Source organism: Gekko japonicus, unplaced genomic scaffold, assembly GCF_001447785.1.
Source record: "Gekko japonicus isolate JY-2015 unplaced genomic scaffold, Gekko_japonicus_V1.1 scaffold1358, whole genome shotgun sequence".
Lineage (NCBI taxonomy): Eukaryota > Metazoa > Chordata > Lepidosauria > Squamata > Gekkonidae > Gekko > Gekko japonicus.
The window spans coordinates 310,905-332,418 of NW_015160880.1; the positions used below are offsets into that span (position 1 = coordinate 310,905).

Consider the following 21,514-nt stretch of genomic DNA (forward strand, 5'->3'; position numbering starts at 1 on the left):
CCTTAACTCCCCCCCCCCTTTATGGTCCCATTCCCTGTCCCATATGCAGTTCATTTTATAAACCTGACAACCCTGAGATTACACAACTTTAGCACCATGGCGAGAAGTCAGAGGCTGCGCTTTCACACACACACAAGTTGCCACTGGGAGCCAGCAGCCACAGTATAGCTTCAAGTCCCCATGGCGAACTTGTGCAGTTTGTAATATCTAGTTAGGCTGTAGGATCTGGGAGACCTAGGTTTAAATCCCCAGACTCTCTCAGCCTGCTCTACCCCGCAGGGTCATTGTGAGGGTAAAACGCTGCACTGAGGTCCTTGGTGAAAGGGCAGGATAAAAATGTACTAAACAAATGGAGTTTTCTGTTCCTCACAGCTGGGAGTACGTTTATGACGGAACCACCAGCACTGCGAAATATTGTGTTTCGTTTTTCTGTTAATGGCATTCACCCGTCAGTGTCGCCAAGCTGTTTTTCAGTCAGATCAAATCTACAAACCTCTGTAGGGGGTGAACACACGCATAAACATTTCAGAGAAATGGCACTCTTTCAAAAGAAGGGCACCCTTTGAAAAGATGCTCTTTCCGAGAAAGCTTTTCAACAACACTTACTTAATACAACCCAGGCTTTTTTTCTCAGGGTAGGGCTACACATTCTGTGATTCTTTGCAGTGACAAAAAAAAAATTACACGGTATTGCCATTTAAAGGGAAAGGCCAATATGGAGAGGAACTACCCCTTCTGAAAATTGCTCCTTCTGAAAATTGCTCCCCCACCCCAGCTGCTTTTGGGCAAGTTGAGGAGAACTTGCTCTGTTTGTATACGCACAGACTGGTGTATCGGCATGATATGGACAGGAGGAAGGGATACTAGGTTTGCCACCATTTGGGACACTTTCGGCTAAAGAGGGGTGGTGAAGATATCAAGATCTATCTGCTGCAGATCAGTTTCAAGACAGTGGCTAGAGGGAGCCGGGCCATAGGTAAAGGGGTTCGAGGTGGGGATACCCAGGTTGGCCTAGATATTCCCAGAAGGAATCAAAAGCTATTCCCAAAGCTTGGAGAGAAGCCAAATGTCAAGGTCAAATGGCCCTCCCAGCTCTGTCCTCTGGTCAGCTCTAATTTCCCAGCTCGCTAATTTTGACTCCCGTTCACTATGTAAGACGGGGTTGTTTGCCTTGCAAGAGAGGTAGGGTAGGGAGGGGGGGGGTGGATTTTGTCTCAGACCAGTTCAGACTCAGAATAGCCTCCAGACTGGGTCAATCCATCTGTAGGATTCCTTGAGGAGACATAACCCCCCCCCCCACACACACTCCCGGCCTTCTCTAGGAGGAGGATTCAAGCATGCGGTGTCTTGAAAACTGGAGATTATCAACACAGCAATCCTGCCCTTTTGATGGAACTTGTTATATTTATTTAGATATATTTGCACTCGGTTTTTCTCCCCAATGGGAGACCCAAAGCAGCTTGCACTATTGCTCTCCTCTCCCCCATTTCCCGCTCACAACGTCCGAGGGTGGGGGTGGGGTGGGGGCTAAGCTGAGGCAGAATGAGAGAATGTCTTTTGCAGCCATACGAAGCCTGCACCTCTATGGAGTGTTACGGGTGGGAGGGGGTAGCTTCCATAGTATCTATAATATGCAGTATGGAAAGAGGCCGGCCTGGTGGTTGCCTGGAGCTCTCTCAGTTCACATTGCCTCTGGTTCGACAGAATCACAATATTGTGAGGTTAGCATGGTGACTACGTTTGCCCTGTGGGAAACAGTCGTGCAAAACAGGATCCAAGTCCGTGTTCTTAAGTGATCCTAGAAGCACGCCTCAGAGCCTTTTTGGGAGAGGGAGGCAAAGGGCAGAACTTGCCATTTACGTTGAATTTTCCAGTTTGAAGTTTAATGGACTACACCTGCTCATTGTTCAGTTTTATCATCGTTTTATTGAAAGCTAGTGTGGAACAATAATAATAATGAATAATAATAGTTATCGTGTATGGCAGTCTGTGTAGTATAGCCAGGAGATCCTAAGATTACACTGTTACATACATTGTTGGCAAGTTAATACTCTACAATAATATACATTTTTAGATATTTATATTTTAATGAAATGTTGCACGGTGTGGTTTTTGGTTCATTTTGTTGCTGCATACCACTGTGGTCCCTTTATGTGTTGCTAGGCTTGTTTTTAAGGCAAGAGACATTTCAGAGGTGGTTTGCCATTGCCTGCCTCTGTGTCACGCCTCTGGTATTCCTTGGAGGTCGCCCATCCAAATACTAGCCAGGGCCAACCCTGCTTCGCTTCTGAGATCTGATTAGATCGGGAAAACCTGGGTTTCCAGGTCAGGGCTGCTAGTGTGGAATAATAGTGACAATGATGACCAAGGTCCAAATCCCTACATAAAGTTTACCAGGGACCTTGGACCAGTCACCCTCTCCCTGACTAATCTATGTTGGTGCATTGCTGTGAGGATAAAATGAGGTGAGGGGCCATTTATTCTACCCTGATCTCCTTGGAGGAAAGGCAAGATAAAACTCTAATAAATATTACCCATCCCGAACTCCTGGCTATAGGTTTAAATTAAAGAATCCATGTTATGCTGCATGCATAATAACAGGCATTGTAAAACTGTGGACATACAATGACATTTAGCAATACAAACAGCAGTGAAGTACAGAATTACTGACGCATTCCATGCAAAGCAACTTTGGAACGGAGAGATTTTTCGGATCGGCTCATGAAGACAGAAGCCCCAAACGAGATAAGCTGGCAATAAATCTGTGGTTCTTCCTTTTAAAAAAAGTTAAAAGCAGAGACAGAAGACCATGAATTGGATTTGGGGTTGTAGCCAATGCTCCCTCTAAGCTGTGGAGTCCTGTGAGCAAAACTTTGTGAGCTAATGGCATTAAAGTTGTGAGCGAGCAATTTGGCTACTGCATAAATTAGTGTGCTCTGGAGTCGTCCCTTCCTGAGCTAAGACAAAAATGTGTGAGCCGGAGGCTAAAAAACTATGAGCTAGGTCACACTAACTCAGCTTAGAGGGAACACTGGTTGTAGCTTTCCCACATGCCATTTTCCCCATCAGAATTACCCTTCCAGCAAACTGCTCTTTGCCTAGTGAAGGAAAACCATAAACTGAGCAAAAGGCCTAGGGGGGAAGAGTTATCACTCTCCCACACTGCCACAATGCTGATCCAGCTTGTCCCTTCCCTTACTGTTAACTTTAAAATGATAGATCTCGGACTCCTACATTCTGTCCCACAGATCTTGAAAGGTTCTTTTTACCCTTACAGAAACATCTCTGAAGATGCATAGGGATAAAGCAGTGGCTTAAGCCTTTCCTACCCCTTTGTCATAGCAAACATCCAGCCAAAGTGGTTTTGTCTAGAAGCAGCAGCATTGAGATTTTAATTACATTTATTGATTATAGATAGTTCTACCCTGAAGCCAAGAACCCAAATGGTATTCCCCCCTCATGACAAAAAGAAGTAGGCAGATCATGAGAGGGAGGGCATGAAGGACTGCATCAGTACTTAGTTCTTGTGGCCCTTTCTTACATGCCTAGGGAAGTGCCGGTCACCACTCTGGGGTCAGGAAGCAATTTTCTCAAGGCCACTTTGGCCAGGGAACCTGGAGGGTTTTGGGGTGTTTTTTTTGCAATCTTCTGGGCATGGAGCAGGGGTCACTGGGTGTGTGTGGGAGGGAGGTAGTTATGCATTTCCCGCATTGTGCAGGGGGTTGGACTAGATGACCCTGGAGGTCCCATCCAACTCTATGATTCTATAGGTACATAATTGACAATTTGCTCACCCTTTGCCTGAAAAGCTGCTGTCTGAGATGGGCTGCCCCCCTTTCCAACTTTCCTTATGCATCCATAGCTAGGCCATGAGAGCTTCACTCATCTGAGCAATGCCTTTTGAAGGTGCTACCCTGCAAAAAGGTAACATTGGAAACTGCCTGTGCATGTGCATTCTTTGTGGTGGTTCCCACCAGGGGTCATTTCGTAGAAAAAGAGCTAGGGGGACTCATTAGCATAACTCATTAGCATATGCCACACCCCCTGACATCACCGGAAGTGTGTCCTCCCCACAGCCGGCAGCGACCTCCAGCGGGCACCAGCAGGGAGCTCCAGGCCCCGCCCTCCCGCACCTCACCCGGGGGGATGGCGTCCCCCCGCGTCCCCCCCCCAAATGACCCCTGGTTCCCACCTTGCGGAAGATCCTGCCTGGGGAAGTCAGGAAGACTCCCACTATTCTGTCTTTCTGCAAAATGTGCAAAGCCAAAGTGTTCAGAAGGGAAATTTTATAAAGGGAGAGATCAGTACTGCAATATAACAGAACAATACAGGAGGGCGCTTTCATAAGGAAATAGGAATGTAGTCTTTTGCAATATTTATTGTATGCATTGTCCAATGCTCCCTCTAAGCTGTGGAGTCTTGTGAGCAAAAATTCTGCTTTGTGAGCTACTAGCATTAAAGTTGTGAGCAAGCAATTTGGCTACTGCATAAATTAGTTTGCTCTGGAGCCATCCTTCCTGAGCTAAGACAAAAATGTCTGAGCCGGAGGCTAAAAAACTGGGAGCTAGCTCACACTAACTCAGCTTAGAGGGGTCATCATAGGCGTAATCTTCGTGGGGGCGGCGGGGCTTCAGCCCCCGCCGAAATTTTCAGGAAGGTATTCAGCCTCCCCCGGGAGCCACCCTTGCTCCTAGCAAAGCAATGCCTCTGGCCCAGCCCCAGCCCCCCCCCGGGAAATTGGAAAGTCTACACCCTTGGCGGTCACTGGTATTGTCTTCTACCTTTGCAATCCACTTTCTGCATTGTTTAGGGCATATCCTGCTTTAGTCAATTATCAGTTTGCTTTGTTCTTGAATTCTGTAATCCGAGTTCCATTACATTGTTTATTAGATGTCTTATGCTGTCCAAATTTGTTTTTTTAATATTTTGTAGGTTGTTTTGAGTTTCAGTGAGAAAGGCAGGCTACAAATGAAGTAAATAAATTAAAAATAAAATAAACAGCCTGAATGAGGGTTCAGTTTTCCGTTCAGCTCATGTGGGCTGTCTTTTTCAAACATACATTTTAAAGACATGTATATATGTTTAGGCACATCTGCATTCACTGTTTGTCTTAAAAAATTAAATCACATATGCAGTTGAAAAACTTCCTGCAGGGATGGGGAAGTGGTATTCATGACATTATGGGTGCTAGCCAGTAAGCTCCCTCAACAATCAGTTCAACAAGGATAAGTGCAGAGTTCTACATCTAGGTAACAATGGTGAGAAGCACACATACTGGATAGGGAAGGCACTTCTGGGTAACTGTGTGTGTTAGATCATGGAATATAGGTGGACTGTAAGCTAAATATGAGCAGTCAGTGTGATGCAGTGGCAAAAAAGGCTAATGCGGTCTTGGGAAATATCAACAGAGACCAAATCACAAGCTGTCATAATCTTGCTGTACACCACATTGGTCAGGCTGCACTTGGAGTACTGTGAGCAGTTCCGGAGGCCTCAATTCAAAAAGGATGTGGACAGAATGGAGCGGGTACAGAGGGGATGAAGATGATGGGGGGCCTGGAGACCAAGCCCTATGAGGAAAGGCTGAGGGAGCTGGGAATGTTTAGTCTGGAGAAGAGGAGGTTGAGGGGGGGCATGACTGCTCTCTTTAAGTATTTAAAAGACTGTCACTTAGAGGAGGGCAGGGAGCTGCTCCTGTTGGCAGCAGAGAATAGGACTCTCAATAATGGGTTTAAAATACTGGCAGAAAGGTACCGGCTGGATATTAGGAAAAACTTTTTTACAGTATGGTTGTGGTCACACGGTCATTTTGATAGGGTTTCACAACTGTTCCCTATTGCATATAAAAGGGCTGATCAGACAGCCGATCCTGTCTCCCATATTGAAGCGGACTAACCCCTGCAAACCTCCCGGTTTTCTAGTGTGTTTTCCGACACTGGGAAAATGAAGTACTTTCTGACTAGTTGTGCTGTGAATCCGCAATTTCTCCTATCTGGACAGCCATCTCTCACTATGAATGCGATTAGGTCATCTGTACATCCTTCTTGCTGTAGGGTTTTTTCTGGCTTTCACTGTTGTGCGCATGACCCATTCTGCGCTGAATATATTAAATGCATGAATGCTCAAGCGCACATAAAACAGCACTCAGTTATATGTTGGTAGTTCATTTTGTTTGGTGCAGCAGTTTTTTAAAAAAAATCTTTGCGCATGTGCATATGGTATGTGTGCGATGTGCAGAGAATTTTTTTTTAAAAATTGTGCCGCACTGCCACTTGGGCAGCGTGGCTGTTTGGACGGTGCTTGGAGCCTAGTCGCACAATGCAAGCAGTTGGGCAAGGGATGTGTGATCATCTGAACCCACTAAAAAATATCCCCGATCAAATCTACAGTGGGAGCAAATTGTGGTAAGCTTGCCGTGTGCCCACACCCTAAGAGTAGTGGAATCAGCTGCCTAGGGAGGTGGTGAGCTCCCTCTCCCTGGCAATCTTCAAGCAGCAGCTGAATGAACTTGTCAGGGATGCTCTAGGCTGATCCTGCATCGAGCAGGAGGTTGGATTAGGTGGCCTGTATGGCCCCTTCCAACTCCATAAATTCTCTCACACCCACACACATTAAAACCAAGCCATTTTCAGTGCTTACAAAATAGATTCTTCAGGGATAATGAGAACAAGGCATGCTTGTGTTTCTTGTTGTTTTAGAACAACAAGAAATAGAAAAATACATATTTTAATTGTTTTCTGTAATCACATTAAATTGCTTACATATGCCGCTTTGTGAACACAAGTCGAAAAGTGGTATGCAGGGTTTTTGTAAATAATAAATGAGCCAATAAATAATGCCAAGAGCATCTTCAAATTAGCTTCACTGCTCTTAAGATGTTCTGTCATTTTTACCGGCCCTCAGCAATGTGAATCAGAATCACAACAGAGGGATGTTAATTCACGGAGTCTTTCCCAAGCGCACAAAACAGACACCATGCAGTGAGAATAACAGGGAAAAAGACAGAAACCGTTTCTGACTGTTTCAAATAAAGAAAGTGCTTAAAAGTTCAAAGATCAACATGGTAGGGGTTGTTTTTTTTTTGGAAAATGCTGAAAAGAGTCTAATTAGGACAGACAACAAGGTTAGCAGTGCAGTTCTCAAGGAGCAAGAAGAAAGCTGTTGAAAGCAGCCATATTTGTTCAGGCAAAATCCCAAACCAAAAATCCATGTTAGACCTTTTATGAGGACCAGCCCAAAATAACACAAATCATTGTGCAATCTTTTGAGCTCAGAAGAACTCTTCATTGGACTTAGGGTTGCCAGCCTCCAGGTGGGACCTGGAGATTTCCTGCTATTACAATTGACCTCCAGGAAATAGAGATCAGTTTCCCTGGAGAAAATGGCTACTTTGGAGGGTGGACTCTATGGCATTGTACCTTGCTGGGGTCCCTCCCCTCCCCAAACCCTGCCCTCCCCAGGTTCCACCCCCAAAATCTCCAGGTGTTTCCCCACCCAGTGCTGGCAACCTTAATCTGTTACAAATGCTTTTTCTGCTTCCCCTCATCTTTCTCTGGTATTTTTGCATTGGTATGTGTGTGTGTGCGTGCGCCCGTGCCTGGAAGTCATGACGACCTCTGGCAACTCCTACTAGGGCACGGAGGACATTCAGAGAAGTGGCTTGATAGCCTGCCTCTGGCCTCCCAGCCCTGGTATTCTCTGGAGGTCTCCCATCCAAATACTTTCCAAGGTCGGCCCTGCTTAGCTTCCGAGATCTGACAAGATCGGCCTTGGCTGGGATATCCAGGTCAGGGCTGCTTCCCCTCATCTTTTGCCTTGAGGACAGAACTGCTAGCCTCATTGTTTTATGTTCCCCTTCAGGCATAAGATGAGACAAAGATACTGATGAAGAAAGAGCACAAGGGATTCAGAAATACTATAATTTGGCTGGATTCTCAGATTCTCAGATCCAAAATTCCCACGTTTGATTTCAGGGACGCTTAAAAATGAATTGCATATAAATGTTCAATATGAACCAATTAAACGTGTTATTTTATTGGGGAGCCCTAAGCAATTCCTTCTCTCTTGTTTATGTTCACCACAATGGCGAAAGATGTTCTGCTCTCTCTTTAGCTTTGTGTGTATGGGAAGGGGTGGGGAGACCACCCACCCACCGAACAGCAGAGGGAATGAGCTTGCTTGAAGCAGCAGGGATCGTAGAGCAACACAGCAGGCGGCAATCGGTCTATTACGTAAAACAGCTTTGCTATACAGTTCCAAGTAATCTGCTTCTGATGTTGATGGCTTTCTAGACTGCGGTGGCTAAAATAAGCCAAGAGACTCCACCAAGTTGACAGCTTCTCAGTTTCCGAGGGGATGAGGGGTCGAGACTCTGAAAAGACTCACCATGTGACCCTCCCATGACTGTATTTGTGCGGACAAAATTAATTAACTCTATATCTATCTATCTATCTATCTATCTATCTATCTATCTATCTATCTATCTATCTATCTATCATCTATCTATCATCTATCAGTTCTATTCCCCACAACTAAATGTTCTCCAGTGCCATAGGAATACTGAACTGAGCTCCCTATATTAAATTTTAGATAGGGCCTTGATTCCCAGATACTTCTAGATGGCACATATGAAACTTCCCCTTCTTCGACAACAACAACAATGGAGCCAGCTACCTAAAAGGCAAGAAAAGCAGAATTTTGGAACTTTACTACTTCCAAACTCTCCCTTGCTCTTTCTTTTGGCTTAACAAACTATACAAAAAGCCTTACCTTTTTTATCCACTGTGATTGCATAGTTATCTTCATATGGGTTAGATCAACAGTCAATTGCTACTTTTTATTAGTAATTTAGATTGTATAAGTGGATCTCTGTATACAGCTTGGAATTCCACAAGGATACTTTAGGGACCTTTCCCTGTCATCTACCTAGTGCAAGATATACATGCCAAACTAAAAATTGTTGGAATAGGCAATATATGGTGTACAAAGAAGAGAAGAAACCCCTGCAGAGGGCAGCAAGAAGACAATTAGATAAGTCAGCACCTTCTTTCCTGTAAAGTGTCATTCCTTGTCTGTCTCCAGATTGCTACAAACAAAAATAATAGTTTCTCCAAAAAGCCTTGAGCGAGGGTTAGGCTGAGGGAGAATGATCAGACAGACAGGAATCTGGGTTCATAGGGATAGGGCTACCTTTAATGCTGGGAATCCTGTGAATGGACCCCCCCAGTGTCATCTGGGTTGTTTGTTTTCCTTGAAAAAATCAGTCATGCCAGGACTGTGGTGCTAAAATAAAGGGGATTTAAGACTTCCACCCACACTGTTTTTCTGACCGGAAACAATGGGGGGGGGGGATTATTTGCCCTGTAGCTGTAAACATTTTTTTTTGCTGTCAAGTCACAGCCAATCTATGGCAACCCAATGGGGTTTTCAAGGCAACAGACATTCAGAGGTGGTTTGCCATTGCCTGCCTCTGTGTAGCGACCCTGGTATTCCTTGGTGGTGGTCTCCCATCCAAATACTGACCAGGGCTGACCCTGCTTAGCTTCCAAGATCCGGCAAGACTGGGCTAACCTGGGCTATCTAGGTCAGGAGCTGTAAACAGGTACACAAATAAGGCCCCACCCCAAGATCCTGCTACAAGAGATGGCATTTCTTTCCCCTGCACTGCTCACAGAGGTCATTTCGGGGGGGATCGCGGGGGATCGCAGTTCCCCCGGGTGAGGTACGGGGGCGGGGCACATGACGAAGCCCCGCCCCCTGCTTCCGGCCGCCCCGCTTCCGGCCCTCATTCAGCCAAGAGGAAAAGGCCGGCGGCGGCCGGGACTGTTGGGGGCGGGGTGTGTGGCCTTATGACACACTTCCGGTGATGTCAGGGGGGGTGGCCTTATGACACACTTCCGGTGATGTCAGGGGGGGTGGCCTTATGACACACTTCCGGTGATGTCAGGGGGGGTGGCCTTATGACACACTTCCGGTGATGTCAGGGGGGGTGGCCTTATGACACACTTCCGGTGATGTCAGGGGGGGTGGCCTTATGACACACTTCCGGTGATGTCAGGGGGTGTGGCATATGCTAATGATTTATGCTAATGAGTTTCCCTAGCTCTTTTTCTACGAAACGACCCCTGACCGCTCATAACGGATCCTCTCCTATTACCCCTCCAAGGCCTTTCCCATGGACAGAGGTCATTTCGGGGGGGAACGCGGGGGAATGCAGTTCCCCCGGGTGAGGTGCAGGGGGCGGGGCACATGATGAAGCCCCACCCCTGCTTCCGGCCGCCCCGCTTCCAGCCCTCATTCAGCCAGGAGGAGGCAGGAGAAGAGGGAGGGTAAGTTGCTTCCTCCCCGCCTCTCCCCACCCCTGCCTGCCTGGGGACAGGGAGGGCCTTGGCGGGGCTTCCTCGCACTCTCGCTGGCCTTGCAGGTCCACCGCCGGGCCCCTGATGTCAGGGGGTGTGGCATATGCTAATGAGTTATGCTAATGAGTTCCCCTAGCTCTTTTTCTACGAAATGACCCCTGCCCATGGAGATGCTGGGGTCTGAATTTGAAACTTTTTCTGCATGCAAAGCCCCTTCTCTGCATCAAGAAGGCCAGATAGCAAATCTCTCTGTGTTAACCAGCTGCATAACACACATGAAGCACATTTTTCAACACTGCTTCTGTTTACTTCCTTGAAATACGGGCACTGGAATTGCCCAAGAACAGCACACAGTGTTTACATTTTTCACATCTGTTGTCTGAAAGCAACTTCTTTATTTCAATTTTTTAAATTAGTTAACACCCCCTACCCAGTGTTTCCTCTAAGATGAGTTAGTATGAGCTAGCTCACAGTTTTTTAGCCTCCAGCTCACACACTTTTGTGTTAGCTTAGTAGTCAAATTGCTCGCTCACAACTTCAGTGTCAGTAGCTCACAAAGTAGAATTTTTGCTCACAAGACTCCACAGCTTAGAAGGGACATTTCCCCTACCTTATCTCTCCAGATTCAAGGTGGTTACCAAGGCCACAGAACCTGGGTTTGGCTGGAATGAGCATGAAAAGCTACCCTCCATTAACCACCTTGGCAAGAGAACAAAATTTGAGTCCAGTGGCACCTTTAAGACCAACGAAGTGTAAAGGTGCCACTGGACTGTGTTCTGTTGCTTCAGACCAACATGGCTACCCACCTGAATCTATCACATTGACAAGTGTGCCCTAGCAACACAGGGAATCTCCTCCAAGGTACATTTAGTATTGTATGTGTCATTAATTTGGCTACTTTTCCTGAGGAAAAGTTTCTGCCTAACTCCGAAGCTTGCTGATCTTTTACAGCAGAAGCAGTGGGGCTCCCCCCACCCCCCTGTTTTTCAGCACTGTACCAAACACTAGCTGTGCATGTTAAGCTGAGTCTCAGGGGCATATTGCAGATTGCAAAGTTCATGAACCTTTTGCTGTTGTGAAATATGTCAGCTCAACCTGTATTGCGGCTTGGCCTGTCGAAAGCCGATGATATGATCACTCGCCATGCAACTCAGTTATCACTTTCTCCACATTTAAACTGTCATTGGGAAATATCTGAAAAGACGTTAGTTGTAACACATACCTGGGGATTTCTCCATACCCACAGTGCTGAAGCTGAAATGAATGGGATCACAGATCCAGGAATGGGATCACAGATCCAGGAATTCAGCTGTTAAATATTTTCAAGTCAGCAAGTGGGCAACCATAAAATCCCTTTTAAAAATACTACTGGATGCTTGACATGTCAGTTCATCTAATGTTTGGTGTTATCCTTTTTATCCACCAGGTCTGGAGTATTGCATAGTTGTTTTTGTGAGAAAAACAAAACAATTAAAAAGAAAGCTTGCAGTGCCAACCCAGACTTCTAAGGCAACTGAACTAAATGGACTTAGAAGGATGCAACTCTGCCTAGGGTGGCACAGCTAAAGACTTGGGGGAAATACCAGTGAAAGGAAACAGGAATGTTTGAAGAGGCTTGTGGTAAGCAAAAGAACTCCCTTTCCCCAACTACCGTAATCCCCATTCAGATGTATTATTTCAACTTGCTATCTCTGTTTATGCAATAGTTGCCATAGCAAATCCAGAGGCGTTTGCAACGGAGGTTCCACGTGGGAGTATTCTCTATGGCATCCCCATGTGCTTGTCATCCCCTCCCCCCCTTGCCACAAGAGCTCATTTTTCTGGCTTTCAAAAAATCAGAAGTGTGTGTGTGTGTACATATATATATGTGTGTGTGTGTGTGTGTGTGTGTGTGTGTGTATCTATCCATCTATCCATCTATCCATCCATCCATCCATCCATCCATCCATCCATCCATCCATCCATCTATAAAACTGTAGTGGATGGCCCAAGCTAGCCCGATCTTGTCAGATCTTGGAACCTAAGCAGGGTCAGCCCTGGTTAGCATTTGGATGAGATACCTCCAAGGAATACCAGAGTTTTGACCAGTGTTCACTCTAAGCTGAGTTAGTGTGAGCTAGCTCACAGTTTTTTAGCCTCCAGCTCAGAGATTTTTGTCAACTCGGGAAGGACGGCTCCAGAGCAAACTAATTTATGCAGTAGCCAAATCGCTCACTCACAACTGTAATGCCAGTAGCTCACAAAGTAGTAATTTTTGCTCACAAGACTCCACGGCTTAGAGGGAGCACTGGTTTTGACACAGGCAGGCAATGGCAAACCACCTCTGAACGATTCTTGCCTTGAAAACCCTAAAGGGTTGCCATAAATTGATGGCCGCAACAACAACAACAAAGTGTTTGATGCTTAATGAGATACCTACTACGTTCTTTGTTTTAAGCTGGCAAAAAAGCACGCTGATGGCAGGGAGAAATGGTGGGCACAAGTGAGATTACACTGGGAAAACGGTGCTGGGTATGAGCAGGGAGGTTCAGGAATCTGCTCTTTCCTGTCCACGCTGGTGGCAAACCCACGCTGACTGATCTTTCCAGACGGGTTGGAGGAAAGTAGGTTTGAGAAACATTGGTGGAAACCAAGGGAAACTTTGGAAGGAGAACACCTGGAGAAGGACATCATGTGGACACTCTTAAAAACTCCAGTCTGACAGAAGCAAGCTGTAGAGAGGAAGGAGAACTTTGGAGTCAGGTTGCCAACAGGCCTGGAGGAGAATACCCTGCCCCTTTAATAGAGGCTTCATATGTGGAGATGAGCAGTGGAAGGCTTCCGTGGCATGTAGGTAAATAGCATCACCTGGTGAATCACATCCCATTAAGACTCTATTAAATGGGCAGGACCTTTTTTTTCCCTCCGGGCAAGGGTATTTTGGAGGCAAGGGTATTCTGGGCAGAAAGCCAAATGACAGGGAGGGAAAAGATCCCCCAGGGCCAGACTGTGAGAGATTTGTGAATAGATCTTCTGCGTGTTTCCTATTGGTAAACAGCAGCTGTTTGTGAGGCTCCTAGTTTGGACGAGGGCCATAGTATGGAGGTGTTTTTAACCCATTTTTCAGCATTGTTTTCTTGACCTCTTCCCTCCACATCTGCTATTTGTCTGGCTGGGGAAACGTTCTGGTGACCCGTAACATTCCTCCTATTCAGGGGTCTTGTTGTAGAAAAAGAGCTGCCGGAGCTCATTAGCATAACTCATTAGCATAACTTATTTGCATATGCCACGCCCCCTGACATCACCGGAAGTGACAGAAGGCCACACCCCCTGACATCACCGGAAGTGTGTCAGAAGGCCTGGCTACTTACCCTCCTGCTTCATCCTCATTCCCAAACGGAATGAGGATCGAAGCAGAGGGCGGGGTAAAGAAGGGGGCGGGGCTTCACCACGTGACCGCCCCGCCCCCTAGAGGTTCTCTTCCGGAGCTCCGTACCTGAGAGCTCCCCCCCGACTAGAGCCCTGCTCCTATTACTTCTGATTGTATCTTAAGAAGGTGGGGTTGGTGGATGTAAAATACAAAGTGTCTTTTTTAATGCCAAAATTTTGATTTCAGAACATAATGTTTATCTGGGGGGGGGGGGCGGATAAATAAAATTGTGTGACTTGTAAAATGTATTTGCAGTGCAAACTTAGGACGGAACCATTGCCATGGCTGTCCAGGCACATGACGAAAGAGGGACTGGGGGGGGGGGGGTGTCCGGGGAGACAAAAATGGAAGCACAAGATAGGGGAGGGGCAGCAAGGGTCTACAGAACTATGTGCCCTGCAGGGATTCCCTTCTTGGCCTCAGAAGACATGTGTTTCTGGCCTTAAAAGCCACAAACATGACATCAGTGATCCCCTTTCCCCCCTCCCGCTGCTGCTGTCAGAAAGTCAGGAGCCCTGGGTGGTGGATACAGCACACAGGGTGTTAATCCCACCCACCTGCTCATGGCTTGAGTCCCACTGCTGAATAGCTAACACTGGGTTTGCCTCAGTAGCTGGCAACTGATGAGGAAGCCGGGCGCCAAAGCGGTCTTACAGGACACTTTGGGACTCTCTCTCTCTCTCTCTCTCTGTGTGTGGGGGGATTGTCTGAATTCTGAGCAGATAGTAGGGTTGCCAGGTCTGGGTTGGGAAACTCCTGGAGATTTGGGGGTGGGGGCTTGAGGAGGACAGAGATCTCAGTGGGGTACAGTACCACAGAGTCCACTCTCCAAAGCATCTGTTTTCTCCAGGGGAACTGATCTCTGTAGTCTGGAGATGAGCTGTAATTCTGAGAGATCCCCAGGCCCCACCTGGAGGCTGGCATCCCTAGACTCAAGAAACTACCAAGGAAGGTTGCTTGGCAGTTAAAACTGGGAGCCAGGACTCTCAAGATCCTCTAGAGCAGGGGTGGCCAAACTGTGACTTGGGAGCCACATGTGGTTCTTTTACACGTATTGTGTGGGAAGGGAAGGGGGGGCATGCCCCCCCCCCCCGATCGGTCTTCCCTTCCCCAGCCAGTGTTCCCCCTCCCTGGGTAGGCTTGAGGGGGGGGGGGAGCAGAGAAAGAAAGCAACTGTAAATGCATTCTCAAAGCATTCGCTCTCTCTCTCTTTGACAAATGAATATCATTAGCAGACAAATAAATACCATTGGACAGATGAACACCATTATCAATATCTGTCTTTACCCCTTTTGTTTTAATTTTTGGCAGTCGCATCTAATGTTAATAAAACGCAAATCTGCATATTTTCCAATAAAAATGTGTGTGTGATATTTGTTCAGGGTCCCGTGGCTCTCAAACCATCTGACGTTTATTCTGTGTGGCTCTTCTGTTAAGCAAGTTTGGCCACCCCTGCTCTAGAGCAATGGCTCTTTTGGTATGGTGACTCACAAGTCCAAATTTACTTGGTGTGGTGAGCCATCCCAGATCCGGCTCTCTAGGCAAACCGTGACCACACCACCCATCTAGTCCAGCATTCCATTTTTTTTTTTACAGTGGCCAACAACCACTGTAAAAAAACCCCAACAAACATTTCATGAAGGGCACAGATGCCCCCGGACAAGTGGCATTCTAAAGGACACACAGCCTTTGCATATGGAGGTCACGTTCCAGCTTTTGACCAAGAGGCTGGGCTGCTGAAGGAGCAGCACCAAGAGAGAGATGATGCATGCACAAGCCTCTTTCTCTCCTCCTCTGGTTTCTTCTCAGTGCACTGAACAGTGCCTGCCCATTTTCCAGCCTCCTCCCCCCCGCTTTTTTTCTGGTTACGACCATAAGGTTATTAGTTGCTCGATGGATGGCTTTTGCCCCCTCACTATTGTTGAAAAGGAAGGGAGAGATGAGAATTTGAAAAGTTGTCAGGGAGGGCGGAAGAGGGGAGAAAGTGAAAACTTCAAAAGGCAGGAGTGGCCGTTAGGCAGGGCTCTTTTTGTAGAAAAAACCCAGCAGGAACTCATTAGCATAATAGGCCACACCCAACAGCATACACTCATTAGCATATTAGGCCACACCACCATGTTACCAGAAGTGTGGTCATCCAACCACACCCACCTTTTGCTTCTTATTCTGTTTACCTTGTTTGTTGTCAACACCCAGGGCTTTTTTTGTAGCAGGAACTCCTTTGCATGTTAGGCCACACACCCCTAATGTAGCCAATCCTAATGAGTTTCTGCTGTTGGGTGTGGCCTGTTATGCTAATGAGTTCCTGCTGGGCGTGGCCAACTCGGGAGCCAGCCGGCACTCCGTTCCTGTGCGTTCCTGCCCAAAAATAGCCCTGCCGTTAGGGAGGGATGGCCTGTGACCCACCTTCACAATGGGATGAAGAACATTCACTGTGGGACCACAGAAATGAAGTTCCAAGGATCAGTTTTAGTAAGCAAAAGCAGATTTATGAGGTTGACATTTTAGCACAGGACAGTGCTGTTTTCCCTGCCACACCCACCTTTTGCTTGTTATTCTGTTTACCTTGTTTGTTGTCAAAACCCAGGGCTTTTTTTGTAGCAGGAACTCCTTTGCATGTTAGGCCACACACCCCTAATGTAGCCAATCCTAATGAGTTTCTGCTGTTGGGTGTGGCCTGTTATGCTAATGAGTTCCTGCTGGGCGTGGCCAACTCGGGAGCCAGCCGGCACTCCGTTCCTGTGCGTTCCTGCCCAAAAATAGCCCTGCCGTTAGGGAGGGATGGCCTGTGACCCACCTTCACAATGGGATGAAGAACATTCACTGTGGGACCACAGAAATGAAGTTCCAAGGATCAGTTTTAGTAAGCAAAAGCAGATTTATGAGGTTGACATTTTAGCATAGGACAGTGCTGTTTTCACTACAGGTCGCTGTTAAAGTGTCAGGCTAGGAGGATCTGTGTTCAAATCCTCACTCTGCCATGGAAGCTTGCTGGGTGATCTTGGATCAGCTGGCCTAGCTTACGTCACATGGTAAAGTGAGGAGTCAGACCTCAGTTTCCCAGATCCCAGTTCTATAGAAGTTTAATATGCAGAAATAGGTGGTTGAAGCAGGGTTGCCAGCCTCCAGTTGGGGCCTGGAGGTCTTCCGGAATTACAACTGGTCTTCAGGCTACAGAAATCAGTTCCCCCGGAGAAAATGCTGCTTGGGAGGGTGGACTGTATGACATTGTACCCTGCTGAGGTCCCTCCCTTCCCCAAAGCCCACCTTCCCCAAGCTCTGCCCCTTAATCTCCAGGAACTTCCCAACCCAAAGTTGGCAACCCTAGGTTGAAGGGACCTCCTGTTATTAAAGGGATAGCTAGAGGGACTTATGGAAGGTGCTGCGGGGTAGAATTGGTGGGCAGGTAAGGAATTATGCACCTTCTTCCTGTCCACAGAGACTCCCTGCATTAATGACAGGGGGCAGTCATGGGGCTGGGAATCCCATCATGGTTTGGTAAGTCAAGGTTTTTGGAGCATGTCTATTTGTATGTGGGGTGTGTGTGTGTGTGTGTGTGTGTGTGTGTGAAGCAATAGCTGAATCAGAGATCAGAAACCAGCCTCTTCTGTTGGACATATTTGGCTATAACTCCACACTCTACACAGGCAGTTCATGTCTAACTAGATAGGCGCTAGTGCTGCTCAAATCTCATTAGAAGCCCTATGTTCCAACCTGGAAGCCCTGCCCCTTCGTGATCCCTGACCCAGTGGCCCTATGGCAGCCCAGTTTCTATCCACTACCCCTGGTCCTCCCAGTCTAGTGTCCAGTTGGGTTCATGTGCTGGGAACTCCCCTAGGAGCCACTGCATCCCTAGCTAGGTAGATCTGGTTTCCTTTTAAGCTCTTAAAAGAACCAGCATCCCTGCTCTCCAGGACACCGGCTTTGGGTCAATAACATCAACCCGAGCTGAAGTAATTTTTCTTTGCTTACAGCCCAGCTCAAAAGTGGCCAAGGGGTCACAGAAAACGGAGGAGACACAGAGTAGGCAGGGAATGAAAATGGTGTGGGGATTCCAATGCATGAGGGGACAGAGTGGGACAGGATGATGAATGATGATGATGATGATGATGATGATGATGATGATGATGATGATGATGATGATGATAGCAAGCAATTTTTCTCCAGGGCAGTTTGGCCAGCGATCCTGGAGGTTTTTTGTAATCATCTGGGCATGGAACAGGGGTCACTGGGGGTGTGGGGGGAAGGCACTTGTTGTGAATGTCCTGCATTGTGCAGGGGGTTGGACTAGAATATCCTGGAGGTCCCTTCCAACCCTATGATTCTATGATGATGGGAGCCTGGACACATCCCATGACGAATGATGTGTCCACTCGGAAGGGCACCATGATTTGAGGTGTCTCAAGGTGGACAATTGATGGAGGTGGATTAGAAGACAGGGTTGAAACATCTCGTTCATGGTATCAAAAGGTGGATTCATACCATTGTTTCTCTGACTGTAAACAGATTTTTTGCAGCAGAGATACATGTGCAGCCAGGTTATGGGATGGTCCCAAGGTGTATGCTGAGGTTGTGGGGCCATCGACATGGATCCCAGTTCATTTGGATTTGGACCTTTTCCATGACACATTGCCACATGTATTCCTGCCTTCGTGGTGATAACAAAAAGCAAGAGAATCCACCTTTCATTTCCCTTCTCTGGTGGTTCAGATTGCTGCTGAAAGAGGGAAGCTAAAACTGTGCAAATATATCACATAGGTTTACCAAATGATTTCTATCATAGGGTCAAATCCCAAACATTGCAGCCTCACAAAACATAATTTTGGATCCTTTGCATAAATCTCAGCCTTTTACTTCTCCAGACTTTGGCTTGGAATGTCCTTAAAAAGTCCTGCTTGATGGATATCGGCCACTAAAGGATTGAGAAGGGGTGGAGAAAGGAACGCTAGTTATTTCCATTTTTCACTAACGTGACTCATCAACTGTATTGTCGATGGTTTATTCCAACGCTTAACTTAGCAGTGAGTGTTCTGGTGGTCTGTCCCCAGGAGACTCACTTACAAGGCTCCTGTATTAAGAAGGGAGGATTCAGCCCAAATGTGGAATCGATGGTAGCTGGCGTTGGGGCACAACCATAAGAAATGTTTTTATACAGGAGTCCTTGGGTTGAAGAGTTAAATCCAGATCCAGTAGCCAGGGCTGGCTCACCCACTAAACGAACTAGGCATTCGCCTAGAGCGCCGGGCCCTGGATGGGGCGCCAAGCTGTGCCTCCCCCCTCCTCCCCCCTTTGGTGGCGACGGGGGCAGGGGGGAGATGCGGTGGTGGTGGCAGCAAAAGGGTGGCTGGCTCCAGAGGTCTCCAGGTCTCCAGGCCCCACCGGGAGGTCGGCATCTGTGCCACAAGGCAGCGTCGCCTAGGGCGCAGAAACACCTCGAGCCAGCCCTGCCAGTAGCATCTAAGAGACCAACAAGATTTTCAGTGCATAAACTTTTGATGGTCAAAGGTCTCCTTTATCAGGGTATCTGATGAAGGGACCTTTGAGTCTCAAAAGCTTATACCCTGAAACTGCTGTCGGTCTCTAAGGACTCAAATCTGTTCTGCTGCAGACCAACATGGCTACCCTCCAAAACTGTTTTATTGGGTTGTATACGTTGGCTATATTCTTCTCACGCTTTAGCAGTGATGTGCTGGCTTCAGATTTCTAGGTGGAAAGAATGAGATGAATGGGAAGTAGGGAGGGATGCCAGCTTCCAGGTGGGGCCTGAGGATCTCCCAGAATTACAGCTCATCTTCATATTACAGATATTTATTTTATTTATTTATTATTTCGATTTATAGCCCTCCCTCCCTGCAATTCCCCCCGGAGAACAAGGATGCTTTGGAGGGTGGACTCCGTGGCCTTGTACCCCAATGAGGTCCCTGTCCTTCCTCAGTTCCATCCCCAAATCTCCAGGAATTACCCAACCTGGAGCTGGCAACTGTACACCTCCACCTCCTGCCAGTGGCCTAATGGGAAGCCAGCAGGAAGAACAGCTGAAAGGAATGTGAAATCCATATTTTATGTTTTGAATACATCACATTCCAAGTGTAACACAGTTTGGTCTGTCTGAACTTTGAATGTCAGTGGAGAAACTGCAGTAGTGAAAGGTGATGCCCTCCAAGAGCTCGTAGTGAAACGTTGCCCCCAAAATGCAGTGAAACTAGGGACTCCATATCAATATTAAGAACTTTAAAAACAACAACAGCAGAATTACAGTTTGACCATTCTGAGTGAGGGGAACTAAGACTTCGTTTTGAAACCTACTCAACATTTTATGTTAGTTGTACTCGTAGGAGAAAATGGAAAGAAAGGAGTAGGGAGGGGAAAAGAGAAGAATATGGTGGTCACTACTCACCGGTAATGATACGTCCCTGTCGTCCCGAAACTCAGGCAGGGTCTCCAAGCAGAAGATCACGATGGAGATCAGGATGACCATCACAGAGATTATTGCGATGATGCGGGCAGCCTGGGAGCTCTCAGGATGCTCAAAGAGTAGCCACACTTGTTTGAGGAACTCCCTGTCGGGCATGGGCTGCTCTTCTTCTTTAATGAAGCCCTCATCATCACGGAATTTGGTGAGGGTCTCATCCCCAAGCTCGTAGAACTTGAGTTCCTCCAGGAAAACATCGAGGGGGATGTTGGCTGGCCGCCGGAGCCGTCCTCCAGACTGGTAATAGTACAGGATGGAGTCAAAGCAGGGCCGGTTGCGGTCAAAGAAATATTCATTGCGCAGAGGGTCGTAATAGCGCACACGGCGTTGCGGGTCACCCAGTAGGGTGTTGGGGAACCGGCGCAAGGTCTTCACTTGGGTCTCGAAGCGTAGGCCTGAGACGTTGATCACGACCCTCTCGCAGCAGTCCTTGTGGGGACGCCCCCCGCAAGGGACAAGGAGTTCATTGTCCCCCACTGTTGGCGGTGGCAGCTCATCCATGGCACAGCTGGCAACTACAGGGATCCTGGGATGAGGGAGGGAGCCATGATTCAAACTTCACCCCACCCCCGAGGCCCTAAACCTCTGCAGAGAATGGCTTCTGGCTTCCTCGAGTTCTTTGTTAAGCTATTCTGTGCTGTGCCCTTTGCAAAGTGAAATCACTCACACCTTTATCTGTGTCTCGGCCGGCTCTTTCCCTCCCTTCCTCTCTGGCCACCTTAGCTCCCCTTCCTCTGCCTTCACTGATTCATTCTCTACCTCAAACATGATCTAGTTTCTGGCTTGATTCTCTCCCCTCCCCCTTATTAGTCCCCCACGCCAAGCCACCTCTTTTCTTTCTTGGCATTTCCTGTTAGAGCCATTCTCCTGTGCCCCACTACATCCAATTTTGCTCTGATTCCCTCCCTGCAAAGGGGCTAGACCCCCTACTCTAGATCCTCCCCCGCTGCCCTTCTCTATGTCCCCTTTCTGAGAACAACCCCTGCCTTCCAATGCCAGCGTCCAAGGTTTCTGCCTGTAAACACTTTCTCCAGACCTAGAGGTATCAAGTTGCCCAGGACGGTACAGACTCTTGGCCCCCTTGCCAAAATCCCAGCACCGCCCCCATCCCCATGCCTAAAAGCAATCCTAGCAGTACTCTGACCGGGGGTGGGGATGGTGAGCTAAAAATAACTAGAATGGTGGTGACATAGGGGCAGGCAGAGTGCCCAGGGGCAGTGAAAAGGATTGGCAGGGCAGGGCACCTTCAGGAGAATTGGAAGCCAGAACTCTTCT

The 21,514-nt window shown here is 47.5% G+C and overlaps 1 protein-coding gene across 1 annotated transcript in view; it reads right to left on the reverse strand.

The window, feature by feature from the left end:
* KCNA7 (potassium channel, voltage gated shaker related subfamily A, member 7) overlaps positions 1–21,213 on the reverse strand; it is a 27,900-nt gene extending 6,687 nt beyond the window's left edge. Inside the window, exon 1 of the mRNA XM_015423022.1 lies at positions 20,165–21,213. Coding sequence (XP_015278508.1) covers positions 20,165–20,740 — 576 coding nt within the window. The 5' untranslated portion in view covers positions 20,741–21,213. The remainder of the gene's footprint in view (positions 1–20,164) is intronic.
* Between the last annotated feature and the right edge of the window lie 301 nt (positions 21,214–21,514).